This window comes from Artemia franciscana, chromosome 7, assembly GCF_032884065.1.
Source record: "Artemia franciscana chromosome 7, ASM3288406v1, whole genome shotgun sequence".
NCBI lineage: Eukaryota > Metazoa > Arthropoda > Branchiopoda > Anostraca > Artemiidae > Artemia > Artemia franciscana.
The window spans coordinates 5,092,814-5,117,593 of record NC_088869.1 but is presented as its reverse complement, the minus strand read 5'-3'; the positions used below and the strand labels follow the sequence as shown (position 1 = coordinate 5,117,593).

General features: G+C 32.1%; 1 protein-coding gene across 15 annotated transcripts in view; it reads left to right on the top strand.

Moving 5' to 3' along the window:
- Positions 1-24,780, top strand: part of LOC136028761 (hemicentin-1-like) — a 266,427-nt gene that overhangs the window by 234,880 nt on the left and 6,767 nt on the right. For 3 of the 15 annotated variants that reach the window (XM_065706646.1, XM_065706644.1, XM_065706645.1), the window contains 5 exons: positions 4,634-4,676; positions 12,619-12,971; positions 17,621-17,689; positions 19,885-19,988; positions 21,654-22,001. In XM_065706646.1, the coding sequence (XP_065562718.1) occupies positions 4,634-4,676; positions 12,619-12,971; positions 17,621-17,689; positions 19,885-19,988; positions 21,654-22,001 (917 nt within the window). Of the gene's footprint in view, positions 1-4,633; positions 4,677-9,524; positions 9,701-12,618; positions 12,972-17,620; positions 17,690-19,884; positions 19,989-21,653; positions 22,002-24,474; positions 24,521-24,780 lie in introns of all 15 variants that reach the window. The other 12 variants (XM_065706648.1, XM_065706647.1, XM_065706655.1 and 9 more) reach the window with 10 other exon arrangements.

The following is a 24,780-nucleotide window of genomic DNA, read 5'->3' as shown; positions in this document are numbered from 1 at the left end:
CCACTTTCATTAACCTTTCTAAATATAAAGCCATTTGTCGGCGTTTTCCGTTATTTTTTTTACCCTTGTTTTTTAGTGTAAAATCCAGCTGTTTGATGCATATCATTCTTTCCATTTTTATAGACAAGTAAGAGTAGGAATTATAAACAAACGTCCAATATATCTACCAACTCTTTGTTTTTCCTTGTAATTTGTTTCATTCTTAAGTTTTACATTATCTCCTTTGCTGGAAATTAAGCAGTGATTTATCAACGTTAAAATGCGTCTACATCATTCTAATTTTACACTCCATGTTTCAAAATTTATGCATTAGGATGAAGCGAAGATACAAAAAAGAAGTATGATAATGAGACAATGTTTATTTTATAATAATTAAATGTTTTGTTCCTCTTGAAACTTTCACTTTTTATTTTTAAATGCAAGGTGTAAATTGGGCTAATGTTAACACACCTGTAACTAAATGTATATAAAATAGGAAAAACGTGTAAAAATAATTCTGGTAATATTCATCAAATCTGCCGTTCAGAAAATGAAAACTTTGTTTTTTGTGGCATGAAGTAGGGCTTGGATCCTTGGATTTTTTCCAAAATCCTGAGTTTGGATTTTTTTAGTGGTGTGTCTATTAAACCTATAAAGGGTATACCAAAGTAACAAGGACATCAAAATAAAAATATTATTTTCTCTAAGCCCATCTCAAGTCTATTAAAGCCTGACACCCACGATTTTCTTTGTCTGTTTTTGTCTGTTATTTTTGAATTGTGAAGTTTTTAGAGCAGTATCACATTTTCGTCAGTGTTGCCACTTTGAGCGGCGAAAATGAGTAAGCAAGAATAATTAATCAAGCTCGACAACATTATTTGTTCCTAAGAAATCAAAGATAAACAGTATGTAGATTTTCAAAGTAAACTACCCCCTCTGTAGGAAGCTACACTTTCTTAAGTGGTTTGGTAGCATATGTTCGTAGATTAATTTTTGCTGATTTTTATCCATGTTTTTTTTCTTTAAAATTGGCACCCAATACTACCAAAAACTATATAACTATGTATGGAGGGGCTTTTTCATTAAAAATTAAATTCGCTAGTTTTGTTTATTTTTGAAGACCTAATCGATTAGGTAATTTCTACGTAAGTAATTCTAACATTGAGATTCCATTCTCATTTTCCTCGGTAGCTTTAGTATATATTATTTGAAATATCACTTTTTTAAACCTTAGTATTTTTGCCAGTAAATCTTTGGAAACTGGTGAATATTCAGTGACAAGGCATAATTAGCGAAATATTTAGCGAAAATTATATATTTTTTGGAATACTAAGCGAAATTTTTCGGCATGAAGCATGTTAGAAAGTGACCTCTAACAAAAAGGCCCAATCAATATAAATCAGCTTTAGGATAGGACAACCGATGTTCGATAACTTTGAAAGCTTGGAAAACGAGGAGTGTATATATAAAATATGAAAAAAAAAGTATAGCAGGTATAAGGGGTACAAGGAGTATATAGGAGTATAAGTCTAAGGAGCATTAAGTTTATTCTAAAATATTTACAATAAATGTTAAAAAATAATTGTTAGTCACCTAAAATGCTAACAATATTGGAAGATAGTCGAATAGTTTAATAAATAGTCATTATTAAGGTCTATAGCGTTTTCTTAAAAGTCGTGGGTAATGACACATTTTTTATATTTTCGCAGTGTCTGAAAATTAAATTCAAGTGAATTTAATTTATTATTAACAGTAAAGATTACATTTATTTACGCAGATACGGCATTCATAATACTTGCTTTATATTTATGAAGACTGGAAACATAACAATAACAATGACAATATTATTGATAGCAGTGTTGCTAGATGAGAAAATAAGAAGAATCGGAACAAAAAATTGATTTTGCGAAATATAGAAATTGGAATTATGAAATAAATTGAAGCAGGCTGTTTGTTATACTTGTTTCAAACAGTTCGTGGTAACGAACTGTAGTAAGGAGCGACCCGGCTCAATAGTAACCAAAACTCTAAAAAATGGAATTTTGATACCAATAGCTACATCAAAAGAATCGCATTTTAATGCTGGTTTTAAATATATAAGTTTCATCAAGTTTAGTCTTACCCATCAAAAGTTACGAGCCTGAGAAAATTTGCGTTATTTTAGAAAATAGGGGGAAACGCCCCCTAAAAGTCATAGAATCTTAACGAAAATCACACCATCAGATTCAGCGTATCAGAGAACCCTACTGTAGAAGTTTCGAGCTCCTATCTACAAAAATGTGGAATTTTGCATTTTTTGCCAGAAGGCAGATCACGGATGCGTGTTTATTTGTTTTTTTGTTTTTTTGTTTTTTTTTTCTTTTCCCCAGGGGTGATCATATTGACCCAGTAGTCCTAGAATGCCGCGATAGGGCTCATTCTAACGGAAATCAAAAGTTCTAGTGCCCTTTTTAAGTAACCAAAAAAATGGAGGGCACCTAGGCGCCCTCTCACACTAATTGTTTTCCCAAAGTCAGCAAATCAAAATTCTGAGATAGCCATTTTATTCAGCGTAGTCAAAAAACCTTATAACTATGTCTTTGGGGACGACTTACTCCCCCACAGTCCCCGTGGGAGGGGCAACAAGTTACAAACTTTGACCTGTGCTTACATATTGTAATGGTTATTGGGAAGTATACAGGCGTTTTCAGGAGGATTTTTTTGGTTTGGGGGAGGGGTTGAGAAGAGGGGGATATGCTGGGGGAACTTTCCTTCGAGAATTTGTAATGGGAGAAGAAAATTTCCATGAAGGGAGAGCAGGATTTACTAGCATTATTAAAAAAAAAACAATTAAAAAATAAAACTGAAAAAGCTTTTTCAGCTGGAAGTAAGGAACAGCAATAAAACTTAAAACAAACAGAAATTATTACCCATATGAGGGGCTCACCTCCTTCTAATACCTCGCTCTTTACGCTAAAGTATTTTCGGTAATTTCAACTACTTATTCTACGGCTTTTGTGATTCAGGGGGTCATTCTTAATGAATTGGGATAAAATTTAAGCTTTCGTGTAAAGAGCGAGGTACTGACGATGGGGCGAATCCCCTCATATATGTAATAAAAACATGAGAATACAAAAGTTCTTTACGTAAGCTAATTTATAAGTTACGTAAATCTTTTACCAATAAAAAGATTCGTAAAAAATTAAAAGTTCTAGTTGCCTTTTTAATTAACCAAAAAATCGGGGGGCAACTAGGCTTCGTCCCCCGCTCTTTTTTTCTCAAAATCATTCGATCAAAATTATGAGAAAGCCATTGAGCCAAAAAAAAAATATGCAAATTTCGTTTTGATCATTCCTCTGCGGAGAGCCAAAATCAAAACATGCATTGATTCAAAAACGTTCAGAAATTAAATAAAAAAAACAATTTTTTTCAACTGAAAGTAAGGAGTGACATCAAAACTTAAAACGCACAGAAATTACTTTGTATATGAAAGAGGCTGCTTCCTCATCAACGCCCCGCTCTTTACGCTAAAGTTTTTTTACTGTTTTAGAAAGAAGAATTGAGAGAAAGAGTCAAACTTTAGCGTAAAGAGCGGGGCGTTGATGAGGAAGCAGCCTCTTTCATATACAAAGTAATTTCTGTGCGTTTTAAGTTTTGATGTCACTCCTTACTTTCAGTTGAAAAAACTTGTTTTTTTTATTTAATTTCATATAAACATGCCAAATATTGTCTGTGTTAAAAGAAACGAATTTGCTTGGACAAGCAGCATTCGATGAAGGAGATTTATTTAATAAATAATTTAATAATTTAAGAATAATTTAAGAATTTGTAATACTAATTTAAATTATTTAGATAATTTAAAAGTTTAATAATTTAATGATAATTTCATAAGAATTTAATAATAATTTAAGAATATAATTAATTCGATGAACTTAATTAATTAATAAATATAATTTAATTGGGATACTAAATGGTGGTTTTCAAATTTTGTTTAAGCCCCGCCTGGGTGTTCATTGCCTAACCCATATTATATGTATTTTTTTACGAAAAGATTATCGCAGATTTTTCAGATTAAATTTTTCATGGTTCTTTTCAGAAATGTTTATTGTCAAGTTCCATTTCGGCAGCCACTTACATCTATTTAAATTATATTTATTTGCGTTCAAAACTTTAATCTTAAGAAAGTAGCATTATCCTTTTGTGATATTTTTTTAGCATAAATAGGAGTTGGGTGCAGAGATGGTTTGCACCCATTTACTCTAGTCCTAGAATTTTCGTAAACTTGGAATCTCCATTGAAGCTGCACAGAATACTTTGTCTGCACATCTAAACACGCTGTTGCGCACAACACGATCAAAATATGACGATGTTAATGATGCAACATCATTTCAGCAATATCCGAGTTCCTTGATTGAAAAAATCTTGAAATATGTTTGTTGTCAAACATATGTCTGTTGTCATAATTAGTTTCACGATTAGAAAAATCTTAAAATATGTATATTGTCTGAAATTTGTAGCATGTATGCCATAAAAACAATTCTTCGGGTGAGAAAATTTATTTAAAGACATTTTAATTTTGCAATGAAACTGACAAATATAGCATGTGTGTTTTGTGCTCCTAGAAAGTGTGTTTTTGAATTTTGGCATGTGACTAACATATTGTTTTCACCTCTAGATGCAAAAACTGGGAAATCAAAAGCCTTGGAAGAAAGAGAAAAGTAAGTACTCTTTTAAAGTCCTTGCCCTTTGGTTTCATTGCCTTAAAGTTGCTCTTAGCTTAAAGAACTGCCATTAGGGGAATGGAAGTTGAGGGTGATGTTGAACTAAAGCAAAAGATATTTTCAGAGAATCCTGAGGGAGATTTGAAAGTAAACAAATGACATTAAAATAATGAAAGAAGCAAAATTAAACAGGATTGAAAAAACTTTACAACAAATTAGCATAAAATAACAAAGAAGTATTATATCAGTTTGGACATTTTCTAACATATTAAGAATATATCCTTAACTGTAACCATAATCTTAGATTGGGGCATTGGGAATTTTTTCACTTTCAGATATTTCTTTTAAAGGTTATATACCATTTGTTTGTGTTTTGAAGATAGGAATTTTTATGCACATCAATCAAATAAATCAGAACCTAAAAAATGAAAAAATTGATGTATTTAGTTCTGAGTTTGGAACAATCAGTCTTTGGAACATACGGCATTTTAAATACTCAGATAAAGTCCAAAGTACGAGAAAGTTATAGTTTGACCTTAGTTTTTTTTCAACTATAAAGGTGGGTTGGATATTTAATAACTTTGGTTCTGCTACCAACGCTAAGAATACAACAGCCTAGCAATGGCTTATAGAAAGCCTGTCTAACAACTAGCACAGCGTTGTTGTTGTCGGGTCGGGGCCCTAATGGAAACAATCTTATGGCAAACTGAATTGACCGGTGATCTAAATAGTCTTTGAAGGGCCATTTTCCGGTTCTCAAATAGCAAAATAGTTTGTAAAGCCGTCCCACAATTTTTTGGCCTGACTTTTCAACTTTTTTTGAATAATAAGAAGTCTTGGTGTTTAGTGATGAATTTCGCTGCCACCAAAACTAAGGGGATACTGATTTCCCGATTAAAAGTCTAATGACCTTCTTTGTCTGTGATGTTTAGTCCCTGTAGAGAATAAACTAGCTCCGCTTGCTTAGTATCCATTTATCTAATGACCTTTTTTGAGATACCGCCCTGATAAGTTTTTATTCTTCCCTGAAAATGCTCCTCTCCCCCCAAAGTTTATCTTCTCAGAAACCTATGTCCGAAAAGTTCCTCCGAACTATAAGATAAGCACCATAAGGTCTGTCAAACCTAATCCTTTCACAAAACCTATCCACCATATATCCCAATGATCTTCCCCTGTAAAACTTGCATCGATGTCAAGTGCTCTTCCTCCGCTTCTCCATAATTCTGGAAAACCCTTCTAAGATCTTTAAAAATTACCACAAATATTAGTATAGGTGCGAGATCTTGTTAAGATCAATACACAGCATGCCCTTCCACTGAAAGATTTAATTAAATGATTCTACAATAATCCGCAGAAACGCTTATCGAGGACAAAGACTGTCGGGATAGTTTTGCAAGATAATGCCAATCATTCTAGAGTTTTTTATTCCCGAAATCTACCCCTGATAAACTGGGAGTAGACTCCCTATAAAAACAAATTAAATTAATATATATTCTCCCAAGAGACACAGCTAGCTGAACACTTTATAAAATGCCTATTTTAAGGGTGTTCTGTCTCTAAGCAATAACGGTATTTTTCATTTGTTTATTACAATAGCTATTTAAAAATGGTTTCTTAAACTAAGTTGATACCTAATTCTTTCAAATGATACTATTTCAGTGACCAATACGATCGCTTTGTAGTAAACATATATGGGAACAGTTTGACCAGATCGTAAGTAGGTCAGTGATTGCATTAGCTCTGCGCATGAGTGGTTGCTTGTTCTCTATATATTTTTTCTACTAACAACCCCTAACACTGACACTTTTTGACAAAACATGAATAAAAGGGTCGTTTTTCTACCCCATTTGAGAAATTAACTGTTATCAACTACAATATCTTGATAAAATTATGCTTTGATGTAGTATATAGGCTCAATATTGGCCTGGAAAGTTTTGCCTTTCTGGCAAAGCCATAATTTGCCTAAACAGTCATTTTTACAAAATTTTCCCTGGCAAAGTTTGTCGAAGGCTGGTCGACTTTTGTCCACTACAATATTTTGGTAAATTTATGCTTTGGTGTAGTCTATAGGCTCAATATTGGCCTGAAAAGTTTTACCTTTCTGACTAAGCCATAATTTGGCTGAACACTGATTTTTCTAAGCTTTTTTTTCTTGTTAACTTGGGGTTAATTGTTGGTCGACTTTTATTAACTGCTATATCTTGATAAAATCATGCTCAGATTTAATCTCTAAGCTTAATTTGGCCTGAAAAGCCTTTTGAATTTGGCTTTTAACAGCCCGAAAGCCATAGTTTGCCTGAACAGTAATTTATTTATTTTTTCTATGATGAAGATGGTCGATTGTTGTCAAGTTGACCTATCAACCAGAATCTTCAGAGTCAACATTTAGATTTACAAGCATAATATGACATCTACAAACAATATTTCCAGAACAATAGATGTCGCAGTTTTCTTTTGTTTTTCCCAAAAAGAATGGCAAAATCAAAGAAATTGGGTATTTTTTAAGTGCTAGTTAACGCATATGACCTATTGGTCGAACGCGTCAAACCCCATTAAACAACAAGTGCTGGTACTCCGTCGATTTAAATAAGTAGACAGGGATTAAAACTTCCAGGGCCAATAATAGTGTGGTAACTGGCAACTTCATTAAAAAGTTAGAAAATTTCAAAGAAAATTGAGTATTTGATAAGAATAGTCTGCAGTGCAATTAAAACTCAAAATTTCTGTGCAAGTGACAATTAATCAAAATTTTTGATTTTCAAAAAACATTTAAAGTGCAAATCCCATCTGCACAAAGTTGGCATAGATTAGCCGGGAAAAATCCTTGAAGGCTAAACATGTTAGTTGACTTTAAGTTTGTGGGTCTATTGGGGGAAAATTCTGTGTTATTTACTCTCTCCTGTATTTTAAAGTACCTTTAAGTAAGCAGAAGATTTTGGTCAAAAATGCTGCCAAACGCTAGATGTTGCTAAATGGTGCCAAACGCTTGATTTTCGACTCTAGCATCATCTTCCAATCTTTTTAGTTTCCCCTATTCCTTGGTCGACATTGTTTTCGTCGAGCTTTCAGTATTAAGAATATATGGGATTTATTAGGAAAATAAAATTCATTTCTCAGTTAGAAAGCAGCAGAACACAACCAGCCATCAAAGAAAATAAATTAAAATGACTATTCATGAAAATAAAGCTAAAATATAATTTGAATTTGAAAAAAGCAAGACAAAATCCAATAAAAAAAAACATCAAAAAGGTCACATTGCATGAGTCTCATTAAAGACAAAAAAATTGCAAATAAAACAATACAAATAAGGTTAAATAAGGTAATTCAATTTAGTTTAAAAAGTTGAAAATAACCACAAGTATAATAAAACAACCCGGTATCAAATGGGATTATTTTTTATATATATCATTTATGATGAGAAAAGTTCAAGAATTTTGAAGGTAATTCGCCTCTGGTGAATTTGATGGTAAATTTGATCTTTGAGGGAATTTTCGTTTGGGATTGTGAGTGACTACGAAACCATCTCTCTGTTACACTGTATCTATTGAACTTCTTTGAACTGTATTCAATCATAAATAAGAATCAAAACCAGAAAAATTGGAAAAATTAGAGGCCAATGCTGCTATCCAAAACAGGTAAAGGGTAAAAAGGAGGTTTTTTTTTAGGATTATAACGATTAGGAACAGAATCCATTCATTACACATCGTCTGATAAACCTCTTTCAATAGGAATTTTTATGATGAAAATTGAAAAAATCCCCAAGAATTGTGTTTTAGAACAATACCGCTGTCCCATGTAGACATCTAGTATATATAAAAAAAAAAAAAAAAAAAAAAAAAAAAAAGCCGCGTTTGGCCCAGAGCGACAGAAAATACTAGCTGGGTCTAGAGAGCCGTTGACTAGCGAACGTCCCACGCTTGTTTAAGCATACACAAAACAAAAACCGACAATATAACATGAATAGAACTGGATAATACTAAATGGAAAAGTAAAACCAAAGCTTTGGCGAAGTTGTAACTCGAAATTAAAAAGATCTTATACTTGTTGGTAAGGTATCTTTCTAATTTGCAGATTTTCTTCGATAAATAGTTAAGAACTGTTCTTTTCAATGATTAAAAAACATTTATTTAGCCTATGATAGTTGACGTATAAAATGCATATCCATAATTTGCTGGTAGAATAAAAAACGGCATTAATACAATAAAGACTGTCACAATTGTTATGGCATAAAACTGATTATCGATTGATAATTTTTGCTCATGATTTATTATAAACTGGGCTACGGCAATTTTAAAAGCGTCTCCCTCAAATTAAACAACTTTGGTCGATTCCGTCAATCCATTGTCGTCTAGATCCAATATGTCCTGAGTCCGTTTTCTTCTGTATTATGTGGTAGTCCACATAATATGATATTATTTTCTAAATGTCTTAATTACTCTTTCTCAAACTCAAAATAATTTAGAATTAATTAATTATCGATTTCATTTCCCATGCAGCTGGTGCTTAATAGCATTAATTAAAAACATAATACATTTTTAAGTTTTTTCGCTTTTATAAAAAATTACGTCGTGTAGCATAATACCTTTCGGGCCACCATAGTCAAGTTGTTAATATAGTTAAAAACCATCTATTCCATTTCAATAGAATGAGTCTATTTACTGTCTTATTACTTATGTGTTTTTCCTAATTTACGTCCACAATAATAAATAGTAACTGTCCCTGTCATTTTGCCAAACTTATTTGCTTTAACCAATCAAAGTGTTGTTTACTTAATCTTTTTTCATTTTGTGTCAGACTCTCGCCGTCCCTACTAATATCCCTTTCATGCTTCCTCTTTCCTCCTAGTTATGCTTCAGCAACCCAATGGGGGCAAGCAGGGGCGGAACAGCAGTATGCACCGTCCTCTATCGTCTTAAACGGACAGTCAGCAACGCTCCCGCTACCCCTTAAAGGTAACGCTGGCCAATGGCATGCTGGCTTGAGTATTAACATCGTGCAACAGTATCCTGGGCTTAACCGAGGTAGAGCATGGTTTCCCCCCAAAAAAGCAATCTATTACGCTTTGCATGTTCGTTCCTATGTCAATATCTCATCTTAAAGTAGTCATTTATATTAAGGCAGCCAAAGAGCCAGTCGAACGATGTTAGGACATCTACGAACAGTATTTCAGAAACAATAGATGTCGTAGTTTTCTTTTGTTTTTGCCGACAAAAATGTCTACTTCAAAGAAAGTGGGTATCTTTCTTTGATGTTGACATTCTTGTTGGCAAAAACAAAAGAAAACGTAACGTGTGCTCTTCTCTGAGACCAGATAAAAATGATTTGCACGGCTTCCCCAAAAATTCCACAAAAAAAAACTTGTTTTAAAAGTTCCAGCTCGACCCCTGAACCATGAGACGAAACAGGGCATGCTTATCCGACCACTTCTATAATTTTAAAGAACATCAGCTATTGGTTGGCTGCATTTCACCGGCACTTTAAGCTATATATCTTAGGTTTTTGTGTTTCTACAGACTCCTAAAGTAAATGTTCTTCACTTGCTAAAACGATCTGGACCCTAGTTCCCTTATTTTTAAACTTGTAATTGGACAGAAGAAAGGGAATGAGCTTGCTTTGTTGCCATTTAGCATTATTTGCATACAGTCAGATGCACTTAAACCTGCTCAAATGATAATCGATATAAAAGGCTGCTGAAAAAGATCAAGGACCAAATACCGACTGACACTATGCAAATTTATTTTATGCATCTTTTCATGGTGAGTAGGATTTGCCACCAGCCACCTTATGCCACCAACTTTGCCAACACTTCGAAATAAACTATGCCAGTTATCCGACTAAAACTGTACAGCCTGAGGAGAATTTGTATGATATAAACACCAGGTTTAAAATTTGCCACAATAAGAAGAAAATTTTCAACAAATTAAAACTTGAAGAAATATCAAAGTAAGAAAGCAAATAAAAACCAAAGTGTACAGGGAAATATGAATCGTACCAAAAAATTTTCAAATATACATTATTCTACCAGGACCTCTAAATTGTGCCAAAAACAGAACAATTGTATCGCATTGGCAACGCTGTATACCACCATGCCAAGAAGCGTTCAACCGAGCTCTACGTCAGCATTTTCTGGCTCACCATTGGATGTCAAAACAGCCGGGTGCACAAGCATTTTGCCAGTCGGAAATCTCTGGTTTCCCAATATGATTTTGTCTATATTTGCAATGTTGTTACTACAAAGTCTTTGTTGGAGATAAGTGCTTATCAGACAAACGTAGAAAGCCGGCTTAGTACAAAATACTAATGTTGCTAATCTAGTAAAACAAGTTGTAGCATTGTACTTTTGAAATATACCTTTCAAGATCATAACTAATTGTAGCCTTTCAAGAACATAATCATTATGATGCATCTTGGAGGGAGTTCATTTCAAGTTTTTATTTGCAACTTTACTCATATTCTACCTCCTACCAACTTTAAGAGAACCTAAATACTAAGCCCCTCATCTTACTGCCCTCTAAAAGATTCCAGGTATATAAGGCTATAATTCGATTATTGATCGGCATAGTATTCTGTTAAAGTAGGCAATAATGTATTTATTCAGTTTTCCGGACTTAAAATTAATTATAATAGCGATAATGATGTTGAACAATGTTATTTTTCTTATATTTAATAAATAATTTACACCTAGAGATTAAAGAAATCAACATGAAACAAAAGTATAATTTGAGAGTTTTGTTGTAAGGACAATTTCAAGAATTTTAGTGCATTTATTACTACCAGTCATCAATCAATCAATTTATTTAAAGAAAACACAGGTAAATTACAAAGCTTAGGGCCCCATAAAGGCTCTTTAGCCTGTGAGAGTGGGAGACTAAAAATTACTTTGAATAATATCACTAAAAACAAATAGAGGGACAAGAAAAAAAAGGAATGGAAGAAGAAAAAATAACACAACAAAATAACAAACCATGCATGATTATATATAAAAAAAAATCATTGTTAAGATATATTAGCAATTGTTAAGATATAAGTTGTCATTTCATCAAAATCACAGAATTTGTCCGTAAAATATTATTTTAACGTTAAATTCAACACTTTTTTTCATCAGTTATATCAGTTATTTTAAGAAATCTTGAAAAAATAGCAATTTGAAAGTAATTTTCTAGAATAAAATATCTGATTGCAATAAAGGCATCAACCATTTTTTTTTTTTTTTTTTTTTTTTTTGTTATGCAAGACATGTTCATTTTACTTTGGTTTGATGGCATAAGGGATGCTAAAAAAAAAAATCTAAGTATTATCAGTTACGCAGACTTAAGTAAATTTTATATTAGATATGTAAAGGTCTATGCTAAGTTCTTAAGGTACGTTACGCTAGGCATAGCGTTTGAAACTTAAACAAGTCCTTCGATACTACGCTAGCATAGAGAAACGTTTAAGCCATCTATAATCGTCGTCTAGAATTAATACAATCACCTTAGGAAAAGTAGTCAAAAAGTAATATGTTGAATGGAGATGGGAATCCAAGTTCTGATCAAGTGTGATAGTCTTTTAGGAAAAGTTTATTAATTATTGAAAACATTTATTAATCGCTCCTCTTGAAATTCCGTTTCGTTACTTAAGTATCTCTAAATTCCGTTTAGAGCTTCAATGTGCTTGGAATCGCCTTTGTTACGGACAAAATTTATCTTTGGGCAATAATTTAAGTTTATGAATTTAAAATGAACGGAAATTAAAGTCTTAAGATTTTTCAGAACTGAATTGATAGACTTGATCTGTTCAAAGCCTAAGTTTCTGTTCTGCAGATTTTGAATGACCAGATATTGTCTCTAAAACAAAATCGGAATCGAAGCTTCTGACTTTAAATTTTATTGTCTGCTTATGTTTGCTTATGTCTTAAAAATGCTTGTGTTTGCTTATGTTTTGTCACTTTTGCATGAAGTCCTGACGGTGTCTCTGCTTTGTCAACGTCCTCGCATGCCCTTGCACAAACACACAAATGGCCTGTTAAACCAGGAGTCCATGTTCATGTTAATGGTTTGCACACACTTGGCACATCGAACCCTGTATCTGGATTTACTTATGGAGCTGCTTCTTCTTCCGATAGTGGTAGTGAAAAGGGGAGTAGAAAGGTGCAGAGACCGGTAGCTTCTAGCTCTCCATTAATTTTATCGGCAAAAGAGTTAAAGCAGGAAATCACCTCTGGTCGCTCCGTCCGTAAATCCAAACGAAATTCGCGGGGATCACAGACACATTTATATCCCAATTCTGAGTCATTAGATGCTGACATGTCTGGTAAGATATATCCTTTGTCACCGTTTAAGTAAAGAAAAATTCGCAAAAAAAAATTCATGTTACTTGTGTTTATTATAAACGAAAAAGCAGGTCTCTTAAAAGAAAATCTGCAAAAAGTCATGTTATTTCTTTAGTTTTACTGCTAAAACTAATTGTTGATAGCTAAAACTTTTATTTGTAGTATATCAAATTAAATTAAAAAAAGGCCATCAACACAAGGACCATCAACACCACGAGAAGTTTTCTTCTATAGCTTAGAAATGCACTCAGTAACCGAGCTATAATAAAACTGATTTCCTCAATTGATTGGCCTAAGCGACCATAAGGTATCAAATGGGTATCAAATTAAAAAAAAAAGAAGAAGAAAATCAAGTGGAAAATCGAAGAAAATAAGCTGAAACTTACGCAATCAATCAGCTTAAAACAGCGTATTTTTCCTTTGTATGTTTAGTTGTCCTTTATATTTACAAATTGTTTGTTAATTAATAAAATTTGAATTGGACGAAAAGCATTAAAAAATGTAAATAATTAGTTTTGGTTATTTCAGTACGGCAACACTGACAAAAAGATATACCACCCGAACAAGCATATAATTTTGGAACAACCAATCAAAATCTAAGAAAAGTATGGTCATAAGATATAAATAGATCTGAGATGGGTCAATGGGGTAAAAAATATTTTAAATTTGTTTCCCTCGGTACATGGAACACGTGTTTGATGATTTCCTGATTGACACAATTTTAAGTCTATAATTCCCTAAGTATCAAAACGTAAATTTTATTCATCATATGAGACCAAGACGTTTGACAGGAGACATTTATGGATAGCAGGAATGATCTATGGCCATTATCATCGCTCTAATAAAATTGTTATTCAGTTAATTAACTTTTATATTAAAAGAATACTGTAAAATAGTGTTTACAGTTTTGAAACTGTCTCCCAACTCAAAAACGACTAGCTTGAAGGAGGTTAAATAAAAAAAAAACAAGTTTTTCAACTAAAAGCAAGTACCACCATCAAAATTTAAAATGAAAAGAATTTATTTCGTATATGAGGAGAATTGCCGTCTCCTTTACCCCTCACTTATAATGCTAAAGCTTAGTGCTTAAAGCTTCTTATTACAATTCAGGGGCCCTTACTTTTTGGAGTTGTTCTTAAAGAATTGGGACAAAATTAAACTTTACCGTAAAGAGTGACGGTTTGAAGGGGTGGGGGCTCCTATATTTCACTAACTTTTACTCCCTATTTCAAATGGCTCAAGAACATAAACTTCTTCCAAAGTTAGATTATTAGAAATTTCTGAATTTTATGAATATAAAATAACGTGATCTACAGGCAGGATTGATGAAATAAAACAAAATCCTTCAATATGACAAGAAAACTTCCATCTCTCAATGTTTTTGATGATCATCGATTATGATCCCAATCCTGGTGGAAGGGGGTAAATGTGGGAGGATCTTCCTATGGAAGAATTTTTCATAGGGGAAGATAATTTTCTATGAAAGGAGTGCCGGATAACAAAACTTATTTTATTTAGATCACTAGACACCAACAGTACTTTCAATAAATAGGCCTATTGCGTAAATAGGCTATGAGACCGCACTGGCAATACAAATATAGTCGCTGTTTAATGCTGGTGTATCAAAGATGAAGAACTGACATATTCACTGGCTAAAAATGGTTATACTGCTGTTTATTATATGTTGATTTTTAGTCTTATTGATTATATGTTCCTTAAATTATTAGTTTAATTGGTGGTGTTTAATTACTAATTTTGTCTTGCCTTTTTTAGTTAGTTTAATTTAATTGCTGTTTTATCGTTTTATTTTAATGAATTAAATTATTTATTATGTTACTTATTAATTGAATTATTATGTGCTGCTTTTTTTCTTGATGTTCCTTTATTTTTCATTTTTCTTTTCTTCGTACAAAATAAATAAAGAAAGATTTTGTTTGAGTTTTAATACGAATTACTGCGCAATCAAACCAACTAAAATTTGCTAAATGAGAGACAACACTCATTTTTTTTTTCAAAATCTGCCTTAGAAATTTATCTCTCCTTCAGTTTCCTATCGAAATCTATCACGATATGGAACTTCATGACATTTCATTATTTATAAAACATTCAAAAGCATTTAGTTAATTCCTTCCTAAATTCTGCTGCAGCACTATCCATTCGCTAAAGTGCTTTAAAATTGGTTATAATTTCAATAATTTTAGAAAGGGTTCAATTTTTCCAGGAGGTAATTCAGAAGGTACTTTTTCTAAAAAGATAAATGTGACATGAAAGCAGAAATGAATGAAAAGACGGCTTTTTGGTTTTTTTTGGCCACCACTAGCCTCCAGTTGTTAGCAAAGGATTTTTTTTTTAAATTCAAGATACGGATAAAAATACTGTGATATCAAAAGCTGAACTTTCTCACTACTTCTACTAGCAAAAAAAGAAGATTTAAGAAATCTAAGAAAAGCTGAAAGTTCTGGGAATTTTTTGAACTGAATTGTTATCTAGTTTAATGTGCTGAAAATTCTTACTTTTAACAAAATTTCTTGCCTTATTCATTATCTTGGAGGAGAGTAATTTTTCTTGTATAAAAAAAAACAGTAGCCACTGCGTTAAATAAGTATGCCACAACCATTATAAACCTATACCGTAAGTATAGGTTTAGAACATCTCGCCCTTCACGCTAAAGTTTAAATTTTGTCCCAGTTCTTTAAAACGACTCTTGGCACACAAGGGTCGTTTAATTAGAACAATGAGTAAATTTTTTTTAATTGCCAAAAAACTTTAGCGTGAAGAGCGAGATGTTGAGGAGGGGGTAACTCCCTTGTATACGTAGTGATTTCTGTTCGTTATAAGTTTTAATATTACTCCTCGCTTTTAGTTGAAAAAACTTTTTTTTTTATTTAATAGTTGGGTAAGGAGATCAACAAATAGTGGCATGGTTAAAATGCATAATGAAAAAGAAAAGCCATAAAAAATTTGCCAGCTGGTATGATGTTCGTTGAAAATATCGTTTAATCCGAAATCGAAGAATATTTTCTGAATTTCACCAAAAATCGTAAATGAAGTTTCCAACGTTCTGTTGAAGAAAGTTTTATTTCGAAGCATTCTAATAAAATATCTGCTTAAGTCATTCGGTTACACCGAAAAAAAAGACAACTGAGCCTTTGTGAAATCCATTTCTCAAACAAATATTTTTTTTTTGTCTAAGTTTTACTGTCAAAATTTTGCCTGGGACTAGGATATTCCCGAAAAATAAGACTTAGCAAAAAAAAAATAGTTGAAATTAAAATTATTTTGTTGTTGACCACTAGATAATTTTACATGGGCCAGTGTGCCTAAGTCTATTCTAAGATTTACTTTAGAGCATTTTTCATGTTCAAATGAAAAAGTAAACATCAAATAATTTTACATGCTCGGGCATCAACACTCAAACCAGCAATGAACCTCATTTTCAAATTTTTTACTGTTTGTTCCTGAGATTTTCTTAGACGTACCTTAGACTTACCGTTTGTCCTCCGTAGTATGTTTTGAGAAGGAACACCAGTAGGATGAATGAGCCTTTTGGAAATCAATCCCTCAGGCCAATATGGTTTTTAAGTAAAATTCTGACGTTAAAATTTTGCCAGGAACAAGGTGATCTCTGAAAAAAGAAAGAAAAAGGAAAAAAAATAGACGAAAAAAAGGTTTTTGCTGATCACCAAATAAATTTACATGGTTCAATGTACCTAGGTCCATTCTAAGATACACTTGAGCGAATTTTCTCTGTTTAAATTCACAAGTGACCATAAGGTAATTTTAGAAGTTTCGTCCACAGCATGATTTGGGCATGAACACCCAAGCCAACAATGAGCCATTTTCAATTTTTTTTTCACTGTTTATTCCTTAGACTTAGTCGATTTAGCAACTAAATGGTTTAATTAAGTGTAAATAAAACACAACAACCATTAAATAACCCGCATTATTTAAAAAAACAACGAGAAATTAAATAAAAAGCAACTTTTTTAGCTTAAAGTAAGGAGCAGCATTAATACTTAAAACGAACAGAAGTTATTACGTATATGAAGGGGTCATCCCCTCCTCAATACCTTGCTCTTTACGCTAAAGTATTTTTAGTAATTTCAAAAAACCTATTTATTCTTATTAAACGGCCTTAGTGACTCATTTGTCATTCTTAAAGAATTGGAACAAAATTCAATGTTTTTGGCATGAACAACCAAGCCAACAATGAGCAATTGTTGATGATTGTTGCAAGCAACACTTTCAATGTTTTTTTTCAATGTTTGTTCCTTAGACTTAGTCGATCTAGTTACTGAATGGTTGAATTAAGTGTAAATAAAAGACAACAACCTAACAGACATAAGAGCATAGTGCATGTTTGATATTATTATTTATATTGATATTATGTCATCATAGTTATTATGACGTTATTAAACATAGATATTAACACAACACACAGCCTAACAGAGACAAGAGCATAGTGCATGTTTGATATTATTATTTGTATTGATATTATGTCGTCATTGTTATTATGACGTTATTAAACATAGATATTAACACAACACTCAACCTAACAGAGATAAGAGCATAGTGCATGTTTGATATTATTGTTCATCCTGTTGCATGTGTATGTTTTGTTATTTTTTAGCTGATTCTATGAACCGTACAGATGGAAACTCTAATACGTTGTCGCGTAAGAGGAAAAAGCCTGGCTCAGGTAGGTTAAATAAACTTCTTTTCGTCCTCAGTAATCAATGAAAGTTATAGCATTATAGCTTTTTTTTAGCATTATGGAAATGTTCATATGGCTAATATATTTTGTACATGTCTAGTCGACCCAGAGAATATCGGGTTACTAATATCAGCGGCTTCGATGGACTTGATCAGAAATCCAATTTTCTTATTGGAGTTTTCTTATTGGATAACTCCTTTTTCTTTTCCTTTTTCTTATTGGACAACTTTTCTTTTTCTTCTCTTTTCTTTCATTCCTTTCTCTTCATCCCCCCTTTTTGTCTCTTTTTTTGATAAATCCAGTTGATTCGTTTTTTCTGTTTGTTGATTGTTTAATTATTCTTTAGTTAAGTTTCTGCCCTAGCCAAGCACTTTTTGTGTTTTCCTGGCAGATTATGTACAGCAGTTATGTGTTTTTTTTTTTAAATATATATGATTGAATTGAATTGAAATTGGATATTGGTGCTAAGTTGTTGACATTTTTATTTTGACAATTATCAAAAACGAATATCTCCTTATCTTATTTATGCACATTAGATATAATAATGCATAAATACTAGCAGTTTATTTATTTTAGTTTATTTAACCATTTTTGTATAGCTTTTTGTCTGTTTAAGATAGCTTTAATTGGTCGCTTTTTTTTCGGAACCACCTACCACTTTAACAGGACATGAAGTCGATGCAATGTCATATTTTCCAACGAATTTTATACCCTGTTTAACTATGACTAAACCATGCTGCTAAACCGTCCAGTGATCATCTATTCATTAGGTTAATCAGTAGAATGTCTTTCAGTGCTTTTGTTTTCAGCAAGATAAATTCATGTAAAGTCAGCTATGTCAGTGACTTATGCCCCAGACAAGGCTGTATCCAAGGGAGGAGACAGGGTAGGGGGTTTGAACCCTACCCCAGGAAATGTTTATCCGAATCATAAAAACGTAAGAAAAATATATATAAACAATTTTTTGATGTGTCTTTAAAAATGTTTTTGTAAACATCCTGAAAAAATTGTTTTGTACCCCCCAAAAAAAAAATCCTGGAAAGGGCCCTTGACCCAGAAGATTTTTTTCAGGAAGACAAGCTCGTGCAATGTCATATATCTCAACGAACTTTATGCCACTGTTTATTGAGGATATGACATATGTCAAGAAGATATATCTGGTCAGAAGATCTGCAAGAAAATATCGAGTAATAGAATAAAACAAAGTACCAGGTTTTTTAAATCGTAACATCTTCTAGCTATGTTTGCTTTTCACAATTGACGTGAGTTTACTTCCCAACCCTCAAATAGCTTTGCCATAATGCCTGAGTTGGTCTTACAGCTTGATATTTTATTATGAGCATGAAATAATAGAATCAGGATAGTATTTTATTCTTAAAATCTCTCAGCTTTTCAATTTGAAAAATTCAACATTAAAAAATTGTAAAAATCGCTTTCATCATCAAAAATAATTGCAACAGGGAAATATTTAATTCAAAAAAGTTTAATTGGAACAGTTTAATTAAAAGCTAAAACAGGTAAACTAAAACTGTTCAAATTAAACAATTAATTAAAAGTTAAAAAAAAGCTCTAATCTCGATCAATGAAAGCCAATAAAGATTGATCAGTGAAATTAAAGTCAATATTTTGTAACACAGAAAACCATAGTACGGCACAATAAGAAAGTTAATTGGTCAATGATGGATGCAATAAAACCACAAGATGATTTGATAAAAATCAAAAAAGTACAATAGTGGTAAAAAAAAAAATCAACCTAAAGGGGTATTAATAAATGGAGGTAAAATGGGGCAAAATAGTTTGAAATAGGGTGAAAATATCCAGGGTCCTGCTAAACATAAAATTAACATAACATAACATAACATAAAAAAAAAACACAAAAAAATATAAAAAATATAAAATATAAGAAAACATAAAAAATAGATTTTGCATAAAGCTCCTCTTATCCTATGCCTCCCCTGCGTTAAAAATGTATTTCTAGCATAAGAATAATTGATGATTATTTTAGTGGAATTTTTTCTTACAGTTTTATTTATTTTGATTAAACATCTGTGCAGTCACAATTGTTTTTAAAAGATTTTTTTTTTAATTTTAAATTTAAGAATTGGACATATCACAACGAGAAGTTCAGAATTTAAACTTGAATTTTTCTTTTGTTTATAAAATTAACAATTTTTTTTCAGTACCTCTTGGCACTGGGAATGGGAATGTAGACGTTGGTAGTGCTGAACATAGGAGTTTTTATGAAAATTTACCATTCCACGGTATGGCTCAGCCACCAAATAAGGTAAGTTTGTTTCTAAAATATGCCAGCCTGATTTTTTTTCTTATATTATTTTTTATCTATAAATTCAATAAATTTATCTATAAATTTTTTATCTATAATATTTTGTATCTATAAATATTTAAGATTCCCTGAGCTGTTCCGTCCTTCTGAGCAATTTTTAGACATTTCAGACAATTACATCTTCTCTTTCATGATTAATTTTCTAGCTTTTATTTTCATTTGTAGTGATTACGATAGTTAAAAGGCAATGAATCGTAATTAGTTAGTTGTATTAATTTATTTGGTAATTAAAACCATGTAAACCTTATCTTTTTCCCATTTCCTATTAACTTGCTAATGTCACTAGGAATTTTATAGCTCCTTTTTTGTAATGAAAACGGTAATTAATTCGTAAATAGTTTCTTAGACCATGCTACCTTTCCGTTTAAAACTAAAACTAAATGAAAAAATTGAAAACGTCCTTCTGATTTTTTTTAGGACGATGTGCACTCAGTGAAAAATTTCAATTTGAGTAGGAGGGAGGAATATTTTGTACAAAATAAGGAATAAAATTTAAATTGTGAATGAAAACTGAATGTTTTTGCTTGAAACTATCCTCGAAGCGTATTGAAGAACATGTAATGTCGACATTTGACGAATAAAAAAAAGATAATGCCAAAAAAATTAATTGTACAAATAATATAAAAAAGTTTAAAACTTCGACTTCATATCCAAAATACTTTATCAATGGAGGAAAAAACAGAAGAAAAGAATTGCACGTAAAAACTAGCTTAAAAATACATGAAAAAGAATGAGAACAAAAACCTACAAATTCTATACAACAGAAAAGAAAATCAAACAAAAAGAAAGCATAAGAAGAGTCCGTTTTAAACAAATTTCATTATGGTGTCTGATTTGTACTATTGTAAGCATGTACTTACAACATTATCTCCTCTGCGCCGGAAACATCTCCTCAAATTGGGTTCTAGCAAAATGGAACAGTCAAGCAAAAATCGAAAAAAAGGAGTATTAAATGTATTTTGGCCTGTATTAAAATTCAAATGTATTTTGATTTATTTTGGTTATTTTAATTTATTTAAGCTGTCTGAAATGTCTTAATTTTATTTAAATTTTAGTTTCTCTAATTTCTTATAAGTTAAATTTATTCAACGTTTGGAAGCTGTAATACTTTTAAATACATTAATTGTTTCATTTAAATGGGATTTCATGTCAGAAGACAATTCTGACATATGCGTAAAATAGTATTATAGTGGATATCCTGCCTTATGCCTTATATATTGTTGTGTCATGATGGACTCTTCAAATGTTAGCTTTCTTTCGTTTTCCCTTTTATTTATTGTAAGTCATTTATGTTTTTTTTACGTGCTTTTAACTTATTTTTTGCTTTTTCTTTTCATTCCTTTTCTTTCTTCTTTCCCTCATTGATAAAGACTCTCAAATTTAGCACGCTATATATCGGCTCTTTACTTTCATTTCAATTTTCTTATTTCCTCTCATCTATTTGGGGTCGTGTCCATGTTTACTCAGGGGTCTCTTGAAAATTGGGGGCACCTCCATCCTCAAATCAGCTGTTTATTTAACATTTATTTTCAATGTAAGGCACGTAAATTTTTAGGTTTTGTGGCATGTGCATGCTTTTGATTTGTGTTGTCATTTGTGTTTTAGTCAGAAGAATGTGCTTCGTCAAGCCGGCCGCCAAGCCAGTTGAGCAGTGGTTATGGCTCCACCCTCTCAAACTTTGACAGTAGGGGGACGACTTCTTTTTGGTCCTTAAGACAAAAAGCCAAGAAAAAAGATTTAGCTAAGTTTCGATCATTGAGAGTGTCAAAACCAATAGACTTTGCTGAAACACCTAATGAAGAGGCTAAAAGTATGTGTGATCTGGATCAAATTATTGAATTAAATGAGGCACCCGTTCCAGCCCCGAGGATTAGTACACTTAAAAGACAAAAGACGAATGCCTATCAAAATATACCTCTTCCTGTAAAAATTAAGGCGGAGTTATCTCCTGAGGTTTGTATTTTATAAGTATTCTTTATAAAACGGTAGCCCAAAAAAAGTAATCTGGCAAATACAAATATTATTATTTAAAGTAATGCTATGAAATGTGCCCTTTCATTCCCAGAGCAATGCGTTAAAGTACCAAGGACAGTTAAAATTAAATTTGATTGTTTGAATTCGTTAAATGGAAACTCAGAGAGCCATATATGTCTGTAACCATATAAACTATAAACCATATTGTTTACACCATAAACAATAAAGTATCAAGGGTAATCAAAATAAAGTGTTATTGTTTGAATCGGTTAGGTGGAAACTCACCCAACCAAATATGTCTATAAACCATAAACCATAAAGTACCAAGCACAGTGAAATTGCATCCGATTGTTTGAATTGGAGAAGCGGAAACTCACAGAACTACACATCTCTGTAACCACATACACCAAAAATAATATGGATTACACCGTAAACCACATAGTACCAAGCACAGTAAAAATGAGATCTGATTGTTACTAGTGAAGCAGTAACCTACAGAACCATTTATCTCTGTAACCATATAAACCAAAAATAATATGGTTTCCACCGTAAATCTCAAAGTACCAAGGGCAGTGAAAATCCAATAAAAATATGCTAAAAACATAAGGTAAGGAAGAGCTGAAAAAGGACACTTTCCCTTAAAGGTGTAGGGGTTTTTCGGAATAAACAGATTATTAACGTTAGAATTTTTATGGACTGAAAGCGTTGTCAAATTTTGCCGATTAGTTTTCCTTATTTTTTGTACGTTCAGCTTGACTACTGACGAAAACATGGTACCGCCCTGAAAATGCCACAATTTTGAAATAGCTTAAAGAAAATCTTAAAAAATTGCAGCTTTGGACCAAGATGGGTTCAGGGGCCAAAAGAGTTTTATTTTTGATATCATTGGTACATTCAAAAAATAAAGTTAAGACTTTTCTCACAGCTCGTGCGTCATGGTTGTGATGCCTTAAAACAAATTGTTTTTTGAAAAAAATACTCCTTTTGTGGTAAACTACTAAACTAGCTTGATAAAAGCTACAATGTTTTTAGTTTCTTATTTTTTTAAATTACATCACCTTACAGTGAATGTAAATAATTCATAAACATAAACAAAATTTCCAATTAACATGACGTGGTCTAAAGCTGCTTAAGCGTGTGTCAATGGCTACGAATAACTTCCAAGAAATTATCAAAACTAAAAAAAACTTCAGCGGTTAAAACTAAGTGAAAAAAGACAAAAAGTAGAAAAGACTATAAAGTCCAAAGACAAGACCAAGACAAGAAGACCATATAAGAACTTGAGTCTGATTCCGTATACAGAGGGGGGGGATAAGGGGTTTGAACCTCTGCAAAAATGAATATAAACTAATTTGTGATGCATTTTTTAGTTTTTGCACCCCCCCCCCCAAAAAAAAAATATCTAAGTACATTCTAAGGCCACATCGGCTATACATGACGTATGAAACAAAGAAAAGAAAGGATATAATAAATGAAAAATAAAATCAAATAGGTGGGAAAAACGAGAATTTTATCAGCCAGTAGCAAACTATGAAAACAAAAACAAGCAACTATTTCGACAAGCTCCTCCAAGTCGTCCTCAGGGTTTAGAACAAAAAGAAAAAGAATCTAACTTTTTTAAATGAGCTCTACAAGAAGAGAAAAGACACTGAATAAAAAAAAAAAAAACAGCCAGAATAAATGAAAAACAACACCAATTGGAATAGACAAATATTCTTTGCTTAGCAATAGATTTTGCCTGCCTGAAACCTTTATCGTAAAGAGCGAGACGTTGAGGAGGGGACAGCATCTTTCATATACGGAATAATTTCTGGTCGTTTTAAGTTTTAATGTCGCTTCTTACTTTCAGTTATAAAAACTTGTTTTTTTATTTAATAATTATTAAGAAAAAAACAAACATCTGCCAATAAATGGCTGATTTCAAAACTAAATTGATATTACAGAGAACTAAATATAAAATCAGGATATAACTAAAGTGAAAATACAGGTAAATGGTACAATTTTACAAGTAATATATAGTACACCTGTACTTATATTCAACCTAAATGAGCGGTGATGTCCTTTGTCACCGAATATATGTCTGATGCTACTGTGGTAAAATACTACCTCCAATAAATTGGATATCCAGTTTATCAACGCTTAAACTCAATTAAAAAGTAATGTAAGAGGGTTCTAATGTAAGTTCAATTTAGAATTTCTTATTTACTAGCAATATTTTTAAGTTAATTTTTGCACTTGACATTCCCAGCCTTTTCGTAGCAGTCATAGTAGTTTAGCGGAGTATCCCAATATTAAAACCAAACATCTGGTGTAATTTTTAATATGAATACACCGAAATGTTGAAGCATCTGCGCATCTTATTGCATATCGATGCGCAACTACGCGCATCGATATTGCATATCTGCGCATCTTATTGCATGTAAATTGTGCTTCTGTTTTTTTGCACGCTCAGTTGGACTCCAGCATTTATGTTGCAACTGTTCTTGTACGTATAACACGTAAGTGTCCTTTTTCTCAGGTTTATACCCCTTGTTTGATTATTCACCTTTCTGTCGATCCCTATGCAGTTTTGGTTGTTTATGTAAATACACCCTTAGTTTTCTTTTGTAGTAAATAAATATATACATATATGTGTGTGTATATAAGCAGGGCCGTAAAGGATTTTTCTCGAAGAAGAGGGGGATAAAAATTATTTTTTTTTGGGGGGGGGATTTAGTGAAAGAAACGTTAAAAACGCATCAAAAAGTCGTTTTTTGTT